Below are 19743 nucleotides of genomic sequence, written 5' to 3' on the forward strand. Positions count from 1 at the left end.
GGATTCGGTTTGCTAGTATTTTGTTGAGGATTTTTGCGTCTATGTTCATCAGTGATATTGGCCTGTAGTTCTCTTTTTTGTGGTATCTTTGCCTGGATTTGGTAGCAGGGTAATGGTGGCCTCATAGAATGAGTCTGGGAGTGTTCCTTCCTCTGCAATTTTTTGAAATAGTTTCAGGAGGACAGGTGTTAACTCTTCTCTAAATGTTTGATAGAATTCACCTGTGAAGCCATCTGGTCCTGGACTTTTGTTTGTTGGAAGATTTTTAATCACAGATTCAATTTCAGTGCTTGTGATTGTTCTGTTCATATTTTCTGTTTCTTCCTGGTTCAGTCTTGGAAGGTTGTACCTTTGTAAGAATTTGTCCCTCTTCTAGGTTGTCCAGTTTGTCGGCATGCAGTTGCTGCTCCCAGCATCTAGTGTGTCGAGGCCAGGGGCGCTGTTAAACATCCTACAGTGCACAGGACAGGCCCCACACACAGAAAAGAATTACCTGAGCCCAAAGGCCAAGTGCCAAGGTTGAGAAGCCGGACCTAAAGCCGTCCGGGCTCCTCCTCCTGCCCCCTCCGTCCCTCTTTCTCCTCTGTCACATCGCAGAGTGCACACACCCTCCCTTAGTTGGCATCAGCAACACTGAAAACGAAGAGGGGGTCCTTGGTCAGACAGGCGGCCAACCTGGGCCTCCCCGTGGACAGCCCCGGGAAAACGGCCTCGCACCTGCCTCATACCACAGCAGAATATCTTAAGCCAAACCAAGCTACTCCTGTACCAGCTGCTTCCGTCGCCTCCGTGGGCGTGGAGGAAGCGGCCAGGACGCGGTGCAGGAGGGGAGGCCAGGCGGTGAGGCTCAGGGGTCCCTCTGCTCCTGCACTGTCCTTATTGAAGGCCCCAGCGTTCACTCCATCTGTGGTTTGCCCTCCCCCCAGTGACCTGGAAGACTTCGTTGAAGATTTAAAGAAGGACTCTGCCTTGGCCAGCCGCGCGGTTACTCTAAAAGACGTGGAAGACGGGGCTTTCCTCCTGCACCAGGTGGGAGAGGCAGTAGCTTCCCTGAAAGGTGAGTGTCCTCCTTGCGGGGGGGAGGAGTCTGAAGCCTGTTTCCTGGCGTGTTTGAAAATCCATCAGACAGTGAAGGATTCATTCATGCACATGGGCAGGTGCTCATCCAACACCTCCGTGTGCCAGGCACTGTTCTGGGCACTTGGGATACATCACTGTCTGTCTTCTGGGAGCTGATACTTTAGTGGTGGCTGTAATATTTAGGACTGAAGGACTCTTAAGTACAGTGCACCAGGCACCTGTACCAAATTCATTAAACACAACCCAAGGGGCGCGTGAGCTTATCCCAGACATACAGGCAGGAAATGAGGCCTGGGGCTCTGCCTTGGCCCAGGTCACACTGGGCCCAGCTCGGCCTCAAGGCACGTGAGCTGCCCTGTGGTGGGTGAACCCCGCGCTTCTCAGCCCTGTCCAGAGTTGGGGCTCGGCACAGGGGGCTTGCTGCTCTGGCTTTTTCATACAGCTCACCAGCTGCTCTTGGCCCGCAGGAGAATTTCCAACCTTACAAAACAAGATGCGAGCCATCCTGCGCATAGAAGTGGAGGCCGTGCGGTTTCTGAAGGAGGAGCCGCACAGGCTGGACAGTCTCCTGCAGAGAGTGCGAGGCATGACCGACGCCCTAACCATGCTGCGCAGGTGACCGCGGCTTCCTGGGCTGGTGGGGGGGCGGGGCTGGGGTGAGAACTGATAGTTTGACGCCAGACTTCTTGTTGGTTCTGATCTCACAGCCAGGCAGTCAGCCGTATTTGGACATTGTCTGCTCCAGCCCTGGTGGTGGTAGGTGTCAAGAATATAATAATAAACAGGACCCCTGCCCTTATAAAACTTCCTTTCCCACGTGGGAAACAGACACGACTACCACACATGAACCACTTCCCAGTCTTCCCAGTAGTGGCAGTCCTGAATTTTCCTTTTTTTTTTTTAAGTAGAACTTGGAAATTACAAAGATGTTACCCCTTAGATCTTGGACCAGATTTGAGAGCAGGTCGCAAGCAGAATATAAATTCTTGGGAGAATTTTAATCACTAATAATCTTTAATCACTATAATCTTTTGATCAGGTTTGTAGGAGAAATATGTGAAATGTGCAGTTGACTTTAGATGAATTATTAACTATATTCTTGTAACAGTGACGTCAAAAAGAACCTCTTGAGATGCTAAGACTACAGAGCGCACTATAATCACCTGTGTAAGTTCCAGGATGCCAAAAATAATCTGAATTAGAACAACAAGAGGCCTCTTCCTGCAGAGACCTCGTCTGCCTGGGCACAGGAAGAAGTTGTACCCGAATTGCACTTTCTCACAGGTTCCCTCATTTAAAATTGCCAGAGTGAACTTTTCCTTCCCGTAGGATAAAAATATGTTCAAAGAATTCTTAACTAAGCTCTTACCTAAATGTGGTAACCCACCCACAAAGCCTAAAGCAAACCATCCTTATTAAGTGTTTAAAGAGGGAGCAGGCTGGCTGGTAACGTTGCCCACCCTCCCTTCTCTTCCCTGAAAAACAATTTTTAAAAAATTTTAGAGCCAGCACAGATGAAGCTCAGTATTTGTCTTATCTCCATCTAAAAACAGATGGGATTGTGTGTCTTGAATGTTATAGGACTTTGTGTCCCGTAAATGCTCAGTGGTGGGAATGATAGATAAAGCCCGTTAAGTAACTTTAACAATAAAAATAGAAGAAATATTAGCTGCTCATCACAGGCCTTTATACTATTGATCTTTCCTTGGTATCTTCCCGGTATAACATGCTGTACGCAGCACTGTGGAAGACACAAGAAGGAAGGTAGGAATATGCACGACCCCAAGGACAGGCACATGTCCTGGTGCCTGATAGAGAAGACAGAGCGGGTGACAGTCACAGTTCAGAGCAACTTAGCGGCTTGGGAAGATGCTGAAGGGATTTGGTACATGCTGAATTTGAGGTGCTGGAAGGATAGCAAAACAGAGCTGCCCATGAGGCACTTAGAGTTAAGGGAGTCCCTGCCTAACTCGGAGGGAGGAGAGGTTTAGAGTTGGAAGTCGCCTTCATGAAGGTGATTACTGAAAATGGAAGCAATGCCTATGATAGAATGAGAAGGAAAGGAGGAAAGAGACCCTTAGGGATTTGGGATTGAAGGGACGGGGTAGGTAAAGAGCAAAAGAAACAAGTGAGTAGAAGAGGAGAGTCGTAGAAAGCAATGTCTTCTTTCCAATCAAAAAAAAAAAAGCATTTTGCTAAGAAGGGAATGAGGGACTAATTAAAAATTATGGGTCGAGTGCCATGTGTGACAGAGTCTTACATGTAACTACATTGATCGTAGCACCGAGCCCCGAGGAAGACATTGAACAGCACTGTCACCGTCACTATTATAATCTCCAGAAAAGTATCTGAGGCTCACAGAGGTGAAGTTCCCGGCCTTGCAGAGCTAGAACAGGGCAGAACCGATACTCAAACACAAGCCTGTCTGACCCCGAAGGTCATGTCTTTGCCGCTGGACCATGGGTGGAGGTGGACAGACAGAATCAATGACCCCGCCCCCCAAGCAGAGGAGGACTAACCCGGCGGTTAGATTCGAAGTCACTCGTGATGTTGCAGAAAGGCTGCCCAAGTCCGGGTGGGGCAGCCAGATGGCACCAGGCTGAGCTGTAGGAAGAGCAACGCAAAGGGAACTGGCATATAAAACACCTCCCAAGACGTGGAGCAGTGAAAGGAGGAGAGAATGGAGGGTTTAGGAAGCTTTGGGTTAGAACCGAGCATCTAGGAGAGCTGCCCAGGCCTGGATCGGGTGCAGGAGTTACTGTTAGAATCGTGTGTCCACTTGATGTCACCACCCCCCAGTCTGGACACGACAGTGCACGTGGAAAGGGGAAGACAGACCATGTCCTGAGGGAAAAAGTAGGCAAGCAGCAGCCGGAGATAACGAGGAGGCAGTTAGGTTGCTATGGGAACCCTCAACTCTAAGCTGCTACTCCGGGTTTTAGAATCTTAATTTTGCAACACAGTCGTGCCTGGCTTTGGGATGACACAGCACTCAAGCATACCATACAACTAAAATGCACATTACCTAGTTCACCAGTTCATGCTGCTGTGCATGGTTTCTCCCAGGCATGTCACTGATGGGCTCTTGAAAGGCACAGATGCAGCCCAGGCCGCACAGTATGTCGTGATGGAAAAGGCCACGGCCGCAGAAGTCCTGAAGGCCCAGGAGGAGGCTCCCCGCGCCTCGGGCCAGCCCCTCCCCGGTGCGGGCGTCCCCGGCGACGTGAAGTCGGAAGTGGTGCCCTTGACGGTTCACCACGCTCAGAGCTCTCCTGTGGTCATCCAGCCGTCCCAGCTCTCCTCCGCGCTGCTGAACCCTGCCCAGCACTTGCCAGGGGGGCCCGGGCCTCACCCGGCCAGCCCTCCCGCTGTCACACAGGAGGTGACCTCAGCTCTGCAGTCCCCGCAGATGCCCGGGAATGGTTCCTCCGTGCAGAACCTGTTCATGGACGAAATCCACAGTGTGAGTGCCAAGAACAGGGCAGTGTCTATCGAGGTAGAGTCCTATTTCGATTTTTCGTAATTCCATAAAGGAGGAAAGGATGTGGTCCTTTCCTTCCAAGAGTGTGTACAGTCTGGTTGTGGAGATAATGCATATGTGTATCAAAGATATATTTTTATCAAAAATATATATCTTTCTATTTTATATACATATCGGTTTTTTTAAACTGTAAATGGGTTTCAATGGCCAGGTTGAGAGAGTGGCCATCAGATTTCAGACAAGGCTTAGGCGCCCGACCTGTAGGAAGGTGAGGCAGTGGTGTGCGGCTAAGTGTTGCACAGCCGGCATTCTGATGGGAGAAGCCTCCTTTGTAGTGTCTGCCAGTTTCTGTGGTGCAGAGACTCCCACCATTGCTGATATCGGTGACCATGCTGGTGGGAAGAAGGGTAACACTCAGCCCTCCCGAGCCAGTGTGAGCTGGGGAGGGTTTGCCAGTGACCTTGAAGATGAAGTAGAATCTGGGTAAGCAGAGGGTGGGAAGAACATTCTAGGATAGCGGGATCCTGGGGCAAAGGCTGGACCTTGGATAAACCAGTTTAAGTGGAACAAGGAAGGAGACAAGGCTGGCAGAACAGGCTGGAAGCTGGTTTGGGGCAGCTGACTCACCATCCCCATGGGGCCAAGGTTCATTTCATGGGTATCAGAGAAATGCTGTAGCTTGGACCAGTGATTAAAAAAAAATGGCATCTTCAGAAAATTAATCTGGAAACAATAGGCAGAATAGATTAAGGTAGTGGGTCTCAGAAGGAAGGAGAAAGAAGGTCTCAAGGTCACATAATGTAGAGAGAAAACTTGCTGTGTTCTTAAATATTCTTTTCAAGAGCTGGTATAGGTGCTCAAGCAGCACATTGCGTTTCCCTGGCTCTCTCCTTCCTCTTCCCTAAAATGTTTCCTCCACTCATCACTGTGTCCTTAGCCACCTGGTCCTAAGCATTCCTGCCTCTCTTGCAAGTCAGCAGCAGATAACTCTGGTTTCAGGAGGAGATGGACCTCTTAAAACCACTAAGGCCACAGTCATGGCCACTGGGCCTCTGAATACTAGGTAGCTCCCCTCTGCTCCAGTCAGTGGCTGTGCCCCCTAATCCAAGTTAGCTGCTTACAGAATGCATAAGATGGGGTGGAGTGTGATTGGCTGATGATGATTCTGCCTATCAGAGTCAGGGAGGGGACCAAAAACATATTTCCTCCTGAAAATTAGTGGATTTACCACTTCAAACATCTCTACATTTAAAGGATGTCAGTAGGGTGATTCTTTTATTGAAAAAATGTCTACTGAGAACCCACTAGGCATAGTTACCATTGTTACGTGTATATTTTAAGTAAGTTTTGATGGCACACTTACAAGTCATCTCTGAAATGCTCTGATCCACGATAAGGAGGCCTGAGTCTTCCTGACAGCTCTGCTACGGCGCTTCATCCACTCCAAAGATGTTACTGAGTCCTAGTATGTGCCAGGCCTTCATAGGCTCTGGGGTTGGCAGTGAACAGAAGGGACCAAGCCCAGGCTCTGGTGATAAGAAGTGCTACGAAGGAAAACTAGAGGAGGATAAGGATGGTGACAGTGGTGGCTGTTACTCATAGCGAGTGAATCTCGGGCAGATCCTTCGTCTCACTGGGCCCCAGTGTTCTCGCGTGTAAAATAGATTGATTCCGTGATCTCCTGGGTCTTCTCCAACCCTGACATTATGGGGTTCCACTAATCCTGGTGCTCATTTCCACTCTGTCCTCCTGGAATGATTAATGTGGCATCTCAAAATCACAGGAAAATGCTCTTTAAAAAAATGTACGGGTATTTAAAAATGCATTTTATGTATTTCTCCCTCCTGTAGAACCTGATGGAGCTTAGAGATACCTCAATAGCCCCTCATTTTGTAAACAGGAGAATGTGACCCAGAAGATCATATAGCAATTCTTTGACAGCAGTGGAACTAAGACATAGGATTAGTGAGTGTTTTGGTGTTTGTTTCTGTTTCTTTGAACATCTCCTCTACAACGAAAACTCAGTGTAGAAAAACAAAACCTTAGTTATGGGATACATGCCTTTGAATGCATATATCCCTGTGTCCCTGCCGTGAGTGCTGGCGAGTATGTAGTAAGCGCTCAGTAATAAGTGAATGAATGAATGGTTGGGTTTCTGAGCGCGCCTCTCTGTGAATGAATACCACTTGGGCTTCAGTGGCAGCCCGTTTAAAACATGTAGCAGACAGCACAAGGGTCAGGTTTGTCTGATGTGCAGAAGTGTCTCTGGACACAGAAACCAGAGCATCACTTTACCAACACGTCAACTGTGTTATACTTCCTCCCACCCCGACATGCAATCTCAAAACTTTCTTTTCTTGCTGTTGTCCTTCAGAAAGCAGAAAGGAAATGGGAAGAGAAGAGGCAAAATCTGGACCACTATAACGGAAAAGAGTTTGAGAAGCTCCTAGAAGAAGCCCAGGCCAATATTATGAAGTCAATTCCAAACCTGGAGATGCCGCCAGCCTCGGGCCCACAGCCAAAGGGCGATGCTCCAGTGGACAAGCTAGAACCTTCAGGTAAGGCGCTACCAGGTGCCGCCCACATAGGCACAGTCTCTCACTTCCTAAAAACCTCATCAATTAAAAGAAGAAAATTAATTGGAGAAGCAAGCCCCAGGTGTCCCTAGAGCCTCCCTACTAGTTTTTGTTGTTTTATTGACTACTACTTTTTAGTTATAAACATAATAGGGAAACTGTGTTCTGCGTTAGGGATCTAGAACAATGCTCACTAAGGAAGAATGTAGCTCCCCAGTTTCTGCCTTTCCTACGAATTTATGACCCTTCACAGCACCAGCTGGGAGAATATGAGACCTGCGTTTAAATTGAGAGGTTTTCTTAGAAAACGTCGGCTTTTATAGGGATATTAGATCACAAGGAGAAATCGCATTTTTTAAATCAAAATTATTAGATGGTATATTTAACCAACCGAAACTATGGAAATTAAGCATCAGTGTGTCAATAATAATACAAAAAAGCTGTTAAAAAACTTAACCTGCTAAATCTTCAACCAATTACAAACCGTGTGCCTTATTCTCATCTTAAAATTACGGACAGTGTATCTCAAGTTGGTCAAAGAGGGAGCCCTTGTCATTACACATGAGAGGGAGACCAGAGCCCACCTCCAGAGCCCATCAGCCTGTGCCCGTCCCCAGAGGCAGCCATCCCGAGGCCAAGCTGCTGGCCTAGGACAAGACACGTCCCAGTGGTGCTGGTGCCCTGTGACCTGGCACCCTCTACATAAGACAGGGACCGCCCACTACAGATAATCACTGGCTTGTCACCCTGATGACTTAGCCAAATCTTCATTACAACTTTCAGCAGGAAGTCCTCAAGCACCTCCTCTAAACAACTCTGTTTCAGTTGCTCAGAAAAGACACACACACTCCTGGGAGGCCAGGCAGGCCTGTGTGTCCCCAGAGTTGGGACAGAGGCCAGCTGGAAGCTCTGATCCCGAATTTCTTGTTTTACCACTTTTGTAAGCTCTTAGAGTGTTGGTAAAAGGCTGAAGTGAAGAATGTTGGTAAAGGGCAGGAGTGAAGCTCTTTCCGTTTTGAGAGAGAAATGCCTTTTGGGGGGCATTTTTCTGGGGAAAGCTCAGCAGACAGCTTCATCTCCCAACCTTTGGTGTCAATACTGATTTGTAATTCTCTCATTTCTGCATTTGCTGCCTCCTTTTCTTAGCAGAGAACCTTTTCTAACCACATAACCGTGACCAAAACGATCCACTTTCTCCCTGACTTGTCCACTGACACCTTCTGCCTCTGGCTCTTCCTGGGCCAGGTTCTACTCTAACCTCCTCTCCATGAATCCTTCCTGCCAACACTGCTTTCCAGACTCAGGGATGAAGGCTCTGCAAGCCATGCAGGGAGCTCTGACCCTTCATCTCTCCAAGTAACACTCAACTTTTTGGGGTAACAAGAGATTTGTTTAATAATAATAGGTAATACTTGCATAGCATTTACTATAAGCCAAGCACTCTTCTAAATGCTTTATGTATATCAAGCCCATTTGATCTTCACAACACCCTGGTGGAGATGGTATTATTAGAATACGCGTTTAACAGATGGGAAAACTGAGGCAGAGAGAGGTTAATTAACTTGTGCAGGGCCTTTCTGCTTCAGGGCCTGTATTTTCAGTTATTGCACTATGAAGAGAATAGAGAAATTTTTCAGTCAGATTGCATCAAGTTTCTAGAAATACATTGGACTTTCTGGATGTTATCTCGAAAGATGATTTTGCAATGACACACTGTTTTCCAGAAGACCCTCCAGATTCAGAACAGGACTTGGACAAGCTGGGGGCTAAGTCCCCGCCTCGTCCTCCCCCACCTCCACGGAGGAGCTACCTGCCAGGATCGGGGCTCACCACCACGAGGTCCGGCGATGTGGTCTACACCAGCAGGAAGGAGAGTGCCACCACAAAGGTCTGATGAGTGAAGCCCTGGTAAACTGTCTCTGGGTTCAGATGCTGCCCGTAGACAAAGTCTTCTCTGCTCTCATTTAGAACATAAAAAGTAGGGAGGCAGAGAAGAGAAGTAGAGAATAAACTAGGTCTCCAAGGAAGTGCCGTTGGACTAGGCGGCACTGTGTTCCAAGGTGACACTGAACTAGGCTCTCAGGCACCTTTAAGACATGTGTAAGGAATGACCATTGCACGAAATTGCACAGATGGGAAAATGTCAGCCAGTGCTCTAGGACTAGACTGAGCACCAGGAGTTGTATCCTTACTTGACTTTTAACTGTATGTGAAATGCAAATCACCAGCTACTTCCCCAGCAAAGCACACTGAGATTGAAAACGGGGGCCTGAGGGGCGAGCAAAAGGAAGGTCATCTTACAGAGGTAACTGAGATTAGCTAACATAGCTGTGGGAGTCTTCAGAAAGAGGTTCAGAGAGCTTTAACTTCCACTTAACCTGGCAAGTTGTGTCATGTATGTTCAATGTAAAATACAATTTCCAAGGAGGGCCTTTCTTAAAGGCACTGAAGTTACAGTCTTATTATAATTCTTCAATCCGTTTGCCAAAATGACACCTTGGGCAAAGAAAAACCCAAACTAAATGCAAGTAGACAAAGCAGCCTTTCAGCTTGATTTGAAGAGCCAGGAAGCCAGTGCACCAGGCAGTGAGAGAACGTGTATTCTTTTGCGATCTGTCCCTCTTTTGCCAGCACCTGGGGGTGTTAAGCCAGTATCTGTGGTTTGACTCTTTCTCAGGCAAGCAGTGAAGATGCTGGACCAAGCCTGCAGGCTAGAGCCACAAAGTGTCCAGCAGAGGAGCCTGCTTCAGCCTGGGCCCCGTCACCACCACCTGTCACTTCCTCCTTAAAGGATGAGGAGGAAGAAGAAGGAGACAAAATCATGGCAGAACTCCAGGTATGTGGATGCGGTAACTGACGTGGCCGCCTGCCCTTCCCATCTGGGATTCTGGTTGTGTCTGACACCAGTTCATTAGCTAGAGAGGGCTGGGAAAGAGCCCCATGCCCCTGGGCCATGTAAGCTGCATCTCTGGCCTTGGCCTCCACTTTTCCAAGGTGGCACTGAACTAGGCTCTCAGGCACCTTTAAGACATGTGTAAGGAATGACCATTGCACAAAACAACTCAGAAAGTTTATACCAAAAAATCAATCCCAAGCTTTCCTAGCTCTGGCTGCTAGGATTGCCTTTCCTTTCCTTTCTTTCAGTGTGAAAATAGTCCCTGCTTCATTTTAAAAGCACTTAAGATGGGGATTAGAAATACCAGCCATTGTCCTGTCTTCCCAAGGACTGAGTAAAGCCCCCTTCAAGTGGTGTCCCCTTCTTTGGCTTTAATTCTTAGAATGACAGGCCTGGAATCACGTGGCCCGTCTGTCCTCCATACCAAGTTTCCAGTCAGTGTCAATGTCATCTTTTCAGGGATTCCAAAAAGCTTAATAATTTTGTTTCCCGTCTTCTTTGTTCTATTTGAGAAATGATACTTTACTTTTAGATTTTTATGTGTTAACTAATTGCCACAGTCTACTCCTAGGACTAAGGAGGGGGTACAGGGCTACACCCAAAGCTCATCCCACATTCAGATCATGGTGTGAATCTGCCCTCGGTGTACATTCTAAGAACTCGTCTAATCAGTCATAAAACACAATTCCTGGACGACAGTCTGTTCATAAAGTATTTCATTTTGATCCATGAGTTAACGTAGGATATTTTGCCAATTTGATGGTCAGGTCACGACCTCCTTCGGGCTCCAGCACATGTTCACTAAGGTACCGATGATTTTGTCTAAGGTACCGATGATTTTGTGCAGGCCCAGGGATCTGCCTTCTTCATTTGGAGGAGGGAGAACATTCTGACCATGTCACTTCCACCTCAACTCTTCTGCTCTGCTTCCCATGGAAGTAATTGCCAACATTAAGCACCTTGGGTTTTCCAGGGAAAACAGGGCTGCTGGTTTACTTGTCACATGCGTGAGCCCTGTCCAGCCCCATTAAAACTCAGACTGGCCTGAGACATCCCCTCCATCACACAGTTTGCTTACAGGTTTTTAGATTGGTCAGAGAATTTCATTCTTAGGAACCATAGATTTATAAAGTTACTGACTCATGGAACAGTTGAGAGCATGGAGGCCTCCATCAGTTATCCACTGAGGGCCCTCTGACTAAGACACTGGTATGTCAGGGCTACATGTTGCTGGGCATTGGTGCTTCTCCTAAGATGTGTAGGCAGATGCTGGGGCCATTCATTGTAGCATTTGCCCCCAAATTATGGTATAAGTAACAAATATGGAGGGAGAAAGAACAAGATAGTGGAGTAGAAGGACGTTAGCTCACTTCACAAAGTCACAACTGACTGGTGAACAACCATCAACAAAAAAGAGTGGAACCTACCAAAAAATGATATACTACATCCAAAGATAAAGAAGAAGCCACAACGAGACAGTAGGAGGGGCACAATCACAACAAAGTCAAATCCCATACCCACTCAGTGGGCGACACACAAACTGGAAAATAATTATAGTGCAGAGGGTCTCCCACAAAAGTGAGAGTTCTGAGTCCCACATCAGGCTCCCCAGCCTGGGGGTCTAGAATTGGGAGGAGGAGATCCCAGAGCGTTTGGCTTTGAAGGCCAGTGGGGCTTGGTTGCAGGAACTCCACAGGACTGGGGGAAATGGAAACTTCATTCTTGGAGGGCGCACACAAGGTCTTGTGCCCTCTGGAACCCAGGGAGAAAGCAGTGACTTCATAGGAGCCTGGGCCAGACCTACCTGCTAGTCTTGGAGGGTCTCCTGGAGAGGTTGGGGGGTGGCTGTGGCTCACTGTGGGGTCAAAGACACTGGTGGGGGCATACTGGGAAGGACTCGTTGGTGTGAGCTCCCTGGGAGGCTTCCATTTTTACCTGCCCCACCTGACAGCCTGTAGACTCCAGTGCTGGGACACCTCACGCCAAACAACCAACAGGGTGGGAACACAGCCCTAGCCCAAAGCCACCTCTAAACACACCCCCTTGACACGGCCCTGCCCACCAGAGAGACAAGATGCAGCTCCACCTACCAGTGGGCAGGAAGCAGCCCCTCCCACCAGGAAGCCTGCACAAGCCTCTGAGGCCTCATCCACCAGGGGGCAGAGACCAGAAGCAATGGGAAGTACAACCCTGCAGCCTGTGGACAGAAACCACAATCACAGAAAGTTAGACAAAATGAGACAGCAGAGGAATATGTTCCAGGCGAAGGAACAAGATAAAACCCCAGAAAAACAACTAAGTGAGGGGGAGATAGATAGGCAATCTACCCAAAAAAGAATTTGGAGTATTGATAGTAAAGATGATCCAAGATCTTGGAAAAAGAATGGAGGTACAGACTGAGAAGATGCAAGAAATGTTTAACAAAGAGCTAGAAGATACAAAGAAGAAACAGAGATGAACAATACAATAACTGAAATGAAAAATACACTAGAAAGAATCAATAACAGAATAAATGACACAGAAGAATGGATAAGTGAGCTGGAAGACAGAATGGTGGAAATCAGTGCTGCAGAATAGAATAAGGAATGAAATGAAGACAGTTTCAGAGACCTCTGGGAACATTAGGTGCACCAACATTTGCATTATAGGGGGCCCTGGAGGAGGAGAGAGAGAAAGGGCCCGAGAAAATATTTGAAGAGATAATAGCTAAAAACCTCCCTAACATGGGAAAGGAAACAGTCACCCAAGTCCAGGAAGCACAGAGTCCCAGGCAGGATAAACCCAAGGAGGAGCACACCAAGACACATATTAATCAAACTGACAAAAAGACAGAGAAAATACTAAAAGCAACAAGTAACATACAATGGAATCCCCATAAGGTCATAAACTGATCTTTCAGCAGAAACTCAGCAGGCTATAAAGAAGTGGCATGATATATCAATAGTGATGAAAGGGAAAAACCTACAACCAAGATTACTCTACCCAGCAAGGCTGACAGAGAAATCAAAACTTTACAGACAAGCAAAAGCTAAGAGAATTCAGCACCACTAGACCAGCTTTGTAACAAATGCTAAATGAACTTCTCTAGGTGAAAAAGAAAAGGCCACAACTAGAAACAAGAAAATTACAAATGGGAAAGCTCACCAGTAAAGGCAGAAAATCATTCACACACAAATGTGATATCAAAACCAGCAGTCGTGAGAAGAGGAGAGTACAAGTGCAGGATACTAGAAATACATTTGAAATTAAAAGACAACTTAAAAACACTCATATATATTATACAGACTGCTATATCAAAACCTCATAGTAACCGCAAACTGAAAATCTACAATACACACAAAAAAGAAAAAGGAATCTAAACACAACACTAAAGTTAGTCATCAAATCACAAGAGAACAAAAGGGAGGGAAGAAAAGAGACCTACAAAAACAAATCCAAAACAATTAACAAAATGACAGTAAGAATATACATATCTATAATGACCTTACATGTAAACAAATTAAATGCTCCAAACAAAAGATACAGACTGGCTGAATGGATACAAAAACAAGACCCTTCTATATGTTGTCTGCAAGAGACCCACTTCAGATCTAGGGACACATACAGACTGAGACTGAGGGGATGGAAAAAGGTATTCCATGGAAATGGAAATCAAAAGAAAGCTGGAGTAGCAATTCTCATATCAGACAAAATAGACTTTAAAGGACTGTTATAAGAGACAAAGAAGGACACTACATAATGATCAAGGGATCAATCCAAGAAAATATAACAATTGTAAATATATATGCACCCAACATAGGAGCATCTCAATAGATAAGGCAAATGCTAACAGCCATAAAAGGAGAATTCAGCAGTAACACAATAATAGTGGGGGACTTTAACACCCTACTTACAGCAATGGACAGATCATCCAGACAGAAAATCAATAAGGACACACAAGCCTTAAATGACACATTAGAGCAGATGGACTTAATTGGTATTTATAGAGCATTCCATTCAAAAGCAGCAGAATACACATTCTTTTCAAGTGCATGCAGAACATTTTCCAGGATCACACACTGGACCACAAAGCGAGCCTCGGTAAATTTAAGCAAATTGAAATTGTATCAAGCATCTTTTCTGACCACAGTGCTATGAGATTAGAAATCAACTACAAGGAAAAGAAAAAAAACCACAAACATGCGGAGGCCAAACAATATGCTACTAAACAACCAATGGATCACTGAAGAAATCAGAGGAAATCAAAAAATACCTAGAAAAAACAACCCAATCCAAAAATGGGCAGAAGACCTAAACAGACATTTCTCTGAAGAAGATATACAGACTGCCAACAGACACATGAAAGAATGCTCAACATCATTAATCATTAGAGAAATGCTACAAATGAAAACTACAAAAATTCAAAACTACAATGAAATATCATCTCACACCAGTCAGAATGGCCATCATCAAAAAATCTAGAAACAGTAAATGCTGGAGAGGGTGTGAAGAAAAGGGAACCCTCTTGCACTGTTGGTGGGAATGTAAATTGATACCACCACTATGGAGAACAGTATGGAGATTCCTTAAAAAGCTGAAAATAGAACTACCATATGACCCAGCAATCCCACTACTGGGCATACACCCTGAGAAAACCATAATTCAAAAAGAGTCACATACCACAATGTTCATTGCAGCTCTATTTACAGTAGCCAGGACATGGAAGCAACCTAAGTGTCCATTGACAGATGAATGGATAAAGAAGATGTGGCACATATATACAATGGAATATTAGTCATAAAAAGAAACGAAATTGTTATTTGTAGTGAGGTTGGTGGACCTAGAGTCTGTCATACAGAGTGTAGTAAGTCATAAAGAGAAAGACAAATCTTTAACACATACATATGGAATCTAAAAAAAAAAAAGGAATGAAGAACCTAGGGGTAGGACGAGAATAAAGACACAGACCTACTAGAGAATGGACTTGAGGACACGGGGAGGGGGAAGGGTAAGCTGGGACAAAGTGAGTTTCATGGACATATATACACTACCAAATGTAAAACCTACAGCTAGTGGGAAGCAGCCGCATAGCACAGGGAGATCAGCTAGGTGCTTTGTGACCACCTCGAGGGGTGGGATAGGGAGGGTGGGAGGGAGGGAGATGCAAGAGGGAAGAGATAAGGGGATATATGTATATGTATAACTGATTCACTTTGTTATAAAGCAGAAACTAACACACCATTGTAAAGCAATTACACTCCAATAAAGATGTTTTAAAAAAAATACCTAGAGACATGAAAATGAAAACAGGACAATGCAAAACCTATGAGACATAGCAAAAGCAGTTCAAAGGGGAAGTATATAGCAATATAATCTTACCTCAGGAAACAAAACTCTCAGACAACATAATCTTACACCTAAAACAACTAGAGAAAGAACAGACAAAACCCAAAGTTAGTAGAAGGAAAAAAATCATAAAAAATCAGAGCAGAAATAAATGAAATAGAGACAAAGAAAGCAATAGAAAAGATCAATGACACTAAAAGTTGGTTCTCTGAAAAGATAAACAAAATTGATAAACCTTTAGCCAGACTCATCAAGAAAAAAAGGGAGAGGGCTCAAACCAACAAAATTAGAAGTGAAAAAGGAGAAGTTACAACAGAAACCACAGAAATACAAAGGATAATAAGAGATTACTACAAGCAACTATATGCCAATAAAATGGACAACCTAGAAGAAATGAACAAATTCTTAGAAAGGTACAATCTCCCAAGACTGAACCAGGAAGAAATAGAAAATATGAACAGACAAGTCACAAGTACTGAAATTGAAACTGTGATTTAAAAACTCCCAACACACAAAAATCCAGGACCAGATGGCTTCACAGGCAAATTCTATCAAACATTTAGAGAAGAGTTAACACCTGTCCTTCTCAAACTATTCCAAAAGATTGCAGAGGAAGGAATGCTCCCAAACTCGTTCTTTGTGGCCACTATCACCCTGATACCAAAACCAGACAAAGATATCACAAAAAGAGAAAATTACAGGCCAATATCACTGATGAACATAGACGCAAAAATCCTCAACAGAATACTAGCAGACCAAATACGACAATGCATTAAAAGGATCATACACCATGATCAAGTGGGATTTATCCCAGGGATGCAAGAATTTTTCAATATCTGCAAATCAATCAGTGTGATACACCACATTAACAAATTGAAGAATAAAAACCATGTGATCATCTCAATAGATGCAGAAAAAGCTTTCAACAAAATTCAACACCGATTTATGATAAAAACTCTCCAGAAAGTGGGCATAGAGGGAACCCATCTCAGCATAATAAAGGCCATATATGACAAACCCACAGCTAACATCAACAGTGAAAAGCTGAAAGCATTTCCTCTAAGATCAGGAGCAAGACATGGATGTTCACTCTCGCCACTTTTATTCAACGTAGTCTTAGAAGTCCTAGCCATGGCAATCAGAGAAGAAAAAGAAATGAAAGGAATCCAAATTGGAAAAGAAGAAGTAATACTGTCACTGTCTGTAGACGACATGACACTATACACTGAAAATCCTAAAGATGCTGCCTGAAAACTATCGGAGCTCATCGATGAATTCAGTAAAGTTGCAGGACATAAAATTAATACACAGAAATCTGTTGCATTCCTATACACTAACAATGAAAGATCAGAAAAAGAAATGAAGGAAACAATCCCATTTACCATCACATCAAAAAGAATTAAATACCTAGAAATAAACCTACCCAAGGAGGCAAAAGACCTGTACTCTGAAAACTGTAAGACACTGATGAAAGAAATCGAAGATGATGCAAACAGATGGAAGGATATACCATGTTCTTGGATTGGAAGAATCAGTATTCTCAAAATGACTATACTACCCAAGCCAATCTCCAGATTCAATGCAATCCCTATCCAACTACCAATGGCATTTTTCACAGAACAAAAAAAAAATTTTTAATTTATATGGAAACACAAAAGACCCTGAATAGTCAGTGCAAGCTTGAGAAAGAAAAATGGAGCTGGAGGCATCAGGCTCCCTGACTTCAGACAGTAGTACAGAGCTACAGTAATCAAAACAGTATGGTGCTGGCACAAAACGAGAAATATATTCAATAGATCAATGGAACAGGATAGAAAGCCCAGAAATAAACCCATGCACCTATGGTCAGTTAATCTTCGACCAAGGAGGCAAGAATATACAATGGAAAAAAGACAGCCTCTTCAATAAGTGGTGCTGGGAAAACTAGACAGCTACATGTAAGAAAATGAAATTAGAACATTCTCTTACACCACACACAAAAATAAATTTAAAATGGACTAAAGACCTAAATGTAACACTGGATACTATAAAACCCTTAGAGGAGAACATAGGCAGAACACTCTGACACAAATTGTAGCAATATCTTTTTGGATTCACCTCCTAGAGTAATGAAAATAAAAACAAGAATAAACAAATGGGACCTAATTAAACTTAAAAGCTTTTGCACAGCAAAGGAAACCATAAACAAAATGAAAAGACAACCTACAGAATGAGAGAAAATATTTGCAAACGAAGCAACCAACAAGGGATTAATCTCCAAAATATATAAACAGCTCATGCAGCTCACTATCAAAAAAAAAAAACCAGCTCAATCAAAAAATGGGCAGAAACATTAAAAAGAATGAAATAATGCCTTTTGCAGCAACATGGATGGACATAGAGATTATCATATTAAGTGAAGTAAATCAGACAGAGAAAGACTAATATCCTGATATCACACACACACACACACAAAATTCCAAAATCCCACCAGGGTATTTACTGTTGCTTTCTTTCTCCAACAAGTAGTTATTTTCTTTAATTGATTAATTATTAGTGATGTCTTAATAAAGATTAATGAACACGTAATAGTATTTATTGTAAACTCTACATTTAAAAAAAAAAAACAATGGGCAGAAGATCTAAATAGACATTTCTCCAAAGAAGACATATAGATGGCCAAAAGCACATGAAAAGATGTTCAACATTCCTAATTATTAGAGAAATGCAAATCAGAATTACAATAAGGTATCACCTCACACCAGTCAGAATGGCCATCATCAAAAAGTCTACAAAACAATAAGTGCTGGAGATGGTGTGGAGAAAAGGGAACCCTCCTACACTGTTGGTGGGAATGTAAATTAGTACAGCCACTATGGAGAACAGTATGGAGGTCCATAAAGAAGTAAAAATAGAACTACCATACTACCCAGCAGTCCCACTACTGGGCATATATCTGGAGAAAACCATAATTCAAAAAGATACATGCATCCCAATGTTCATAGCAACACTATTTACAATAGCCAAGTCATGGAAGCAACCTAAATGTCCATGGACATATGAATGGATAAAGAAGATGTGGTACCTATATACAATGGAATATTACTCAGCCATAAAAAAGAATGAAATAATGCCACTTGCAGAACATGAATGGACCTAGAGATTATCATACTAAGTGAAGTAACTCAGACAAAGACAAATACCATATGATACCACTTATATGTGGAATCAAAAAAATAAATGATACAAATGAACTTACTTACAAAACAGCAACAGACTCACAGACTAAGAAAATAAATTTACGGCTGCCAAAGGGAAAAGGTGGCGGCAGGGGAGGGATTAATTAGGAGTTTTGGATTAACATATACACACTACTATATATAAAATAATCAACAAGGACCTACTGTATAGCATAGGGAACTCTACTCAATATTCTGTAATAACTTAAATGGGGAAAAGAATTTGAAAAATAGGTATACGTGTAACTGAGTCACTTTGCGGTACACCTGAAACTAACACAACATTGCAAATCAATTATACTCCAATATTAAAGTATGGTATAAATAATTAATAAATCATGGTATAAATAAATCATGACCTGGTTTGTTTCAAATGGATGACTAAGCACTAGATAACTTCTCATTTGTGAAGGGTGAGCAACAAGCACTAATGATCAAAGAAGTGAGGCGTTTAAGCTTGTGAATAATCTTGCACTAGCCCCCGAGAGAAGTAACTTTCCTTCTAGCCACTTAGAGCCCATCACTTGAGGATATTTCCCTCCACTGAAAGCTAAATATCTTTGATGCTTCCTTTGACTGAAAGCGTTACAAAGGCAGAGTATCTGGCTTCTTGTTATATTATTGGTGGTCAGGTAACAGTGGTGAGTGAAGTGCTCTGACCCTAAGGCAACCAAACCTCATTAGCCAGCCTGCTGCACCGAAGAGTCGGCCAGCGGCCATGCTGGAGCCTTTGCAGGCTCTCGAGTTAGACGCCTACCCTACCCGCCAGCCCCTCTGAGGCAGGAAGGAGCAGCTGCAGCACCGCCCCCCCCCACCCCGAGTGTAATCGTAGCACAGCTTTCCTGCTCTGCGTCACCAGGCATCAGAAGAAACCACAAGCTCCCGAGTTCAGGGTCTAACAGCCCAACGGAAATGACGAGTGGCCTTAGCAGGCAGAGCCCCGGGCACCTCCAGGGCCCGCGAGGACCGGGTGGGTGTCTAAGGAGGGAACTGGGAGCCAGCGGAGCGAGGGAAGAGCAGGCCGGGGAAGGTCCCGGGCATCCGCTCCGCTAGTATTTTAAAACCTGTGCTGGAATGTTCACCTGGGGAAGGCGTGAGGTATTCTTTGTGCCTGCAGTTATTTCCAAATGACACTATTTGACATTAAGGAAATACGAGGCGATCAGT

At 44.2% G+C, this 19743-nt stretch overlaps 1 protein-coding gene across 24 annotated transcripts in view; it reads left to right on the top strand.

Annotated features, from left to right (window-relative positions):
* KIAA1217 (KIAA1217 ortholog) overlaps positions 1-19743 on the top strand; it is a 772703-nt gene that overhangs the window by 742875 nt on the left and 10085 nt on the right. For 20 of the 24 annotated variants that reach the window (XM_067703131.1, XM_067703122.1, XM_067703241.1 and 17 more), the window contains 6 exons: positions 927-1057; positions 1548-1695; positions 4147-4576; positions 6936-7119; positions 8862-9025; positions 9815-9973. In XM_067703131.1, coding sequence (XP_067559232.1) covers positions 927-1057; positions 1548-1695; positions 4147-4576; positions 6936-7119; positions 8862-9025; positions 9815-9973 — 1216 coding nt within the window. The remainder of the gene's footprint in view (positions 1-926; positions 1058-1547; positions 1696-4146; positions 4577-6935; positions 7120-8861; positions 9026-9814; positions 9974-19743) is intronic. The other 4 variants (XM_067703205.1, XM_067703054.1, XM_067703215.1 and 1 more) reach the window with 2 other exon arrangements.

This window comes from Pseudorca crassidens, chromosome 1 (genome assembly GCF_039906515.1).
Source record: "Pseudorca crassidens isolate mPseCra1 chromosome 1, mPseCra1.hap1, whole genome shotgun sequence".
In the NCBI taxonomy this organism is placed as follows: domain Eukaryota; kingdom Metazoa; phylum Chordata; class Mammalia; order Artiodactyla; family Delphinidae; genus Pseudorca; species Pseudorca crassidens.